The following is a 3,476-nucleotide window of genomic DNA, read 5'->3' as shown; positions in this document are numbered from 1 at the left end:
TTGGATTGTTTCCACCGTTCCAACTGTATTCATGTGTCTCTCAACATGTCAGAAATGTTAAATACTGATATAAAAACGCTTATTAATACAAATTAAATCTACACTATTAAAGTGTTGTATTCTGTATACTTATAGCCTACCTAAACAGAGCATCTCATTGTCATTCTTAACATTAGGATTCAGGAAAGTTGATTCTGTAATTGTAATTATGAAGGTTGATAAACTCGTGGATAACACATCCACGCGTATCCTAATGATATAGTTTTATGAATTGGTACATGTATAGATCCTGACCAGTTTTAGGAGTCAATAGATAGCCTAATAATCTGGCCATTTGGTCATTTTCTCACCTCTTTGCGCAAAATTGGGGAACAGCTTCTATGCATGTTGAACTTTCCAAAGGTGTGAAAAGTGAGTTAATGTTTTCCCACTCTTGACTTAAACAGAAATAGCTGCAATGAGGTAATGTGCCTCGATGTTTCTGCTGTGAAACTGCTGCTGCTGGGAGGCGATTGGTGCGGGAGGGTGGCGAAGGCTCTGCTCCACATTTTTTGCGATCCTGAATCCAGACTTTCGTCTCGTCAGATTCAAGATTTGGCTCACTCCGCCCATGACTGGTTGTATAGTATATCAGCACTGGGCGAGGGCGCTTGAAACAGTTTTTTATTTTTTCTGAGTTTAGGTTGAAAGTACGCTATCTTGGTTTTCAGAATGCACAGTGTTCACTGAGTTGGGACTACATATCGCATAAACTGGACTGATATAGTTACTCGTGTTGTGCTGACAGCGGAACCACATCCAAGGGATCCAGTCAAGGAGGTAAAGAGCAAGTTTTGTGTATGGACAACAGCCTAGGAGTGACCTGCGGGAAATTTATACACTGAAAAAAAAAGTAATTACAATATCACGGAGACATTTGATACAACCTTGCAGCTCTGTTATTGTGAACCAGTCTGCAGTTACATTGTATACATAGTGTCTAATATTAATGTTTTGCATGGGAAGTATGCTTCTAAATACTTTTTTGAAGGCTTTAACAGCAAAACTATTTACTGGGTGATAATCCTTTCCACTGTCATTGTGCGTCATTTATTGGATAAGCTAATGGTGTTTGTCTTATCCTGTCGATGCAAATGTAATTTTGTTTTTTAATTTGTGACAGCTTGGGGAATGGTAGACCGCATGATGGCAATGAACCATGGACGATTCCCTGAAGCTATTAATGGTCTCCACCATCACCACCCAGCACGCAGAATGGGCATGGGGCAGTTCTCGAACCCACTACACCATCAGCAACAACAGCAGCAGCAACAGCAGCATGGCTACACTACTGGTATTATGGGAGATCATTTGCACTACGGAGGGGGAAATGTAACATCTAACCACGGAATTAGACATTCAGTGGGGTCGGGGAATGTAAATGTAAACGCTGGACACCCAAACGGCAACATGCCTCCCGGTGCGCGCTATAGCTCTCAATTTGTGGGACCCACCGCCGCCGTCCCCACTCAAGGACAGCTCGCGGCAAGCATGCAGTTACAAAAGCTCAACACGCAGTACTACAGCCACCATACACATCCCTCTCATCATCATTATATGCATGAGTTACATCCTGCGAATCATCAACTTAACGGGACAGGACAACAGTTCAGAGATGGCAACGCGAAACACAGCACGTCCAGTTTGCCTCCACAGGCGCACCATTTGCCTGCTGCAATACTGCCCCCCAACGTCATTGACACGGACTTTATTGATGAGGAGGTCTTGATGTCTCTGGTCATTGAGATGGGGCTGGACCGAATAAAGGAGCTACCTGAGCTGTGGTTAGGACAGAACGAGTTTGATTTCATGACAGACTTTGTATGTAAGCAACAGCCAAGCCGAGTGAGTTGTTAATTCTCAGCAAGTGGACTTATACAGTCATCTACTCAAACAGACTTTAAAGCATTCCTGTTTGTCTCTTAAACTCAAGCATTTGAGAGAGATCTGCAATATACCAATGGAGAACCATTCAAACATGTAGGCTATACTAGATAAATTCCTCTAATATTTGAGGGGTAATAGGCTTACACTGCACTGCAGACATCATGGAAATGAGTTTGTTTGAGTAGGAATGCACTACAACCTCAATCGAGTCTGTCAGAAGGAACATCTTCAAATCCATGAAATGCATCATTACTTAATTGAACAACTGAACATGGGAAATCAAGAAAACCTACTGGAGTAGAGCTGTCTGCTTATTTGAATAGTCCTCAAAGAAAATAGAGATGTACAATGGTGTGCTTGGTATATTTATTTTCCTGCCTCATTCAAACATTTTGGATGACAGAAAATGTTGAATTATTATGAATTGCAAATGAACCATATTCTAAATGATCTAAGTGGTTAAGAAACATGCTTCTAGACAAGTGCTGTGTCATTGTTCCCTACAATAATATACTGTACAATTTTGTGGCGATATACTTATCAGATATCTGTAATGTAAAATGATTTGTCTATTATGGAAGAGAACTGCAACTTGTGTTTTCTTCTTCTCCCCTGCAAATGTCTTTCTAACATTGCTTGTATCCCAGCCAGGATGTGGTGTGAGTGAACTTGGCTGTCTCGGTTATTGTAAAGGTTAATTGTAGGAGAGATGTGGATCCTTCAATAATAGAGGGAGTGATGTGTTGAGGTGTGGGTATTGTCCACATGCTTAAATGGGACCTGTCTGGTAGAAAGAGTGAGACAAAATATTGTCTTTGGAAAAAGGATACTCCTCGCTTGAATACCCGGCCCCCTCCCCCCTGCTCTTTCCTTTGTGGACAATAAATGGTGTGGAATGTTATCAAGGTAGAGAGTATAATTTCACAGGACGTTTTCTTCCTCATCAGTTCTGAGAATTGACACCACTGTGCTTATTTAGTGTATGCGATACATGGCAATACTACTGTGTTGAAGCTTTCAAGGAAAGTTGGACAGTATTTTTGTAATTTATTCTATTTTAATTTGCAAACATGAATAAAGCAGCTGAAGTGCATTACTGAAGTGAACATGGTGTGATTGTGGGTGTTGGCATCCGTTCCATGTGTTTTCAATTTGTGGGGTTTGTTGTTGCATACTTTTGCATAGTGGCAGGACAAAAAACAACTATCCTTTTACATTCAGATTTCAGTTTGGTTCACATGGTTCCAAAGTTGTAGTTAGTGAAAGGGGGATACCTAGTCAGTTGTGCAACTGAATGCATTCAACTGAAATGTGTCTTCTGCATTTAACCCAACCCCTCTGAATCAGAGAAGTGCGGGGGGCTGCCTTAATCAACATCCACGTCATCGGCGCCCGGTTAGTGTTGTTGTGAGGAAATACTACACTCTTAGGTTCTAGATAGCACCTTTTTTTCTAAGAGTGTACTTCTGAGACTAACCACTAATGATGCATACAGCCTAAAAATACCCAACAACCTAACAATTCTAGTACTTATTACATAGGTATTACAA

The 3,476-nt window shown here is 41.0% G+C and overlaps 1 protein-coding gene across 2 annotated transcripts; it reads left to right on the top strand.

The window, feature by feature from the left end:
- Positions 1-682: 682 nt before the first annotated feature.
- On the top strand, positions 683-3,032 carry LOC139556323 (cbp/p300-interacting transactivator 2-like). 2 transcript variants are annotated; one of them, XM_071370153.1, is made up of 2 exons: positions 683-819; positions 1,163-3,032. In XM_071370153.1, exon 2 carries the CDS (start codon positions 1,171-1,173, stop codon positions 1,894-1,896), a length of 726 nt encoding a protein of 241 aa, XP_071226254.1. In that variant the 5' UTR covers positions 683-819; positions 1,163-1,170; the 3' UTR covers positions 1,897-3,032. The 2 variants fall into 2 exon arrangements, with proteins under 2 accessions (XP_071226254.1, XP_071226255.1); XM_071370154.1 differs by having other exon boundaries at positions 756-892.
- The last annotated feature ends 444 nt before the right edge of the window (positions 3,033-3,476 follow it).

Source organism: Salvelinus alpinus, chromosome 27 (genome assembly GCF_045679555.1).
Source record: "Salvelinus alpinus chromosome 27, SLU_Salpinus.1, whole genome shotgun sequence".
NCBI classification, from domain to species: domain Eukaryota; kingdom Metazoa; phylum Chordata; class Actinopteri; order Salmoniformes; family Salmonidae; genus Salvelinus; species Salvelinus alpinus.
The sequence above is the reverse complement of the archived record's forward strand: the minus strand, read 5'-3'. Positions and strand labels throughout refer to the sequence as shown.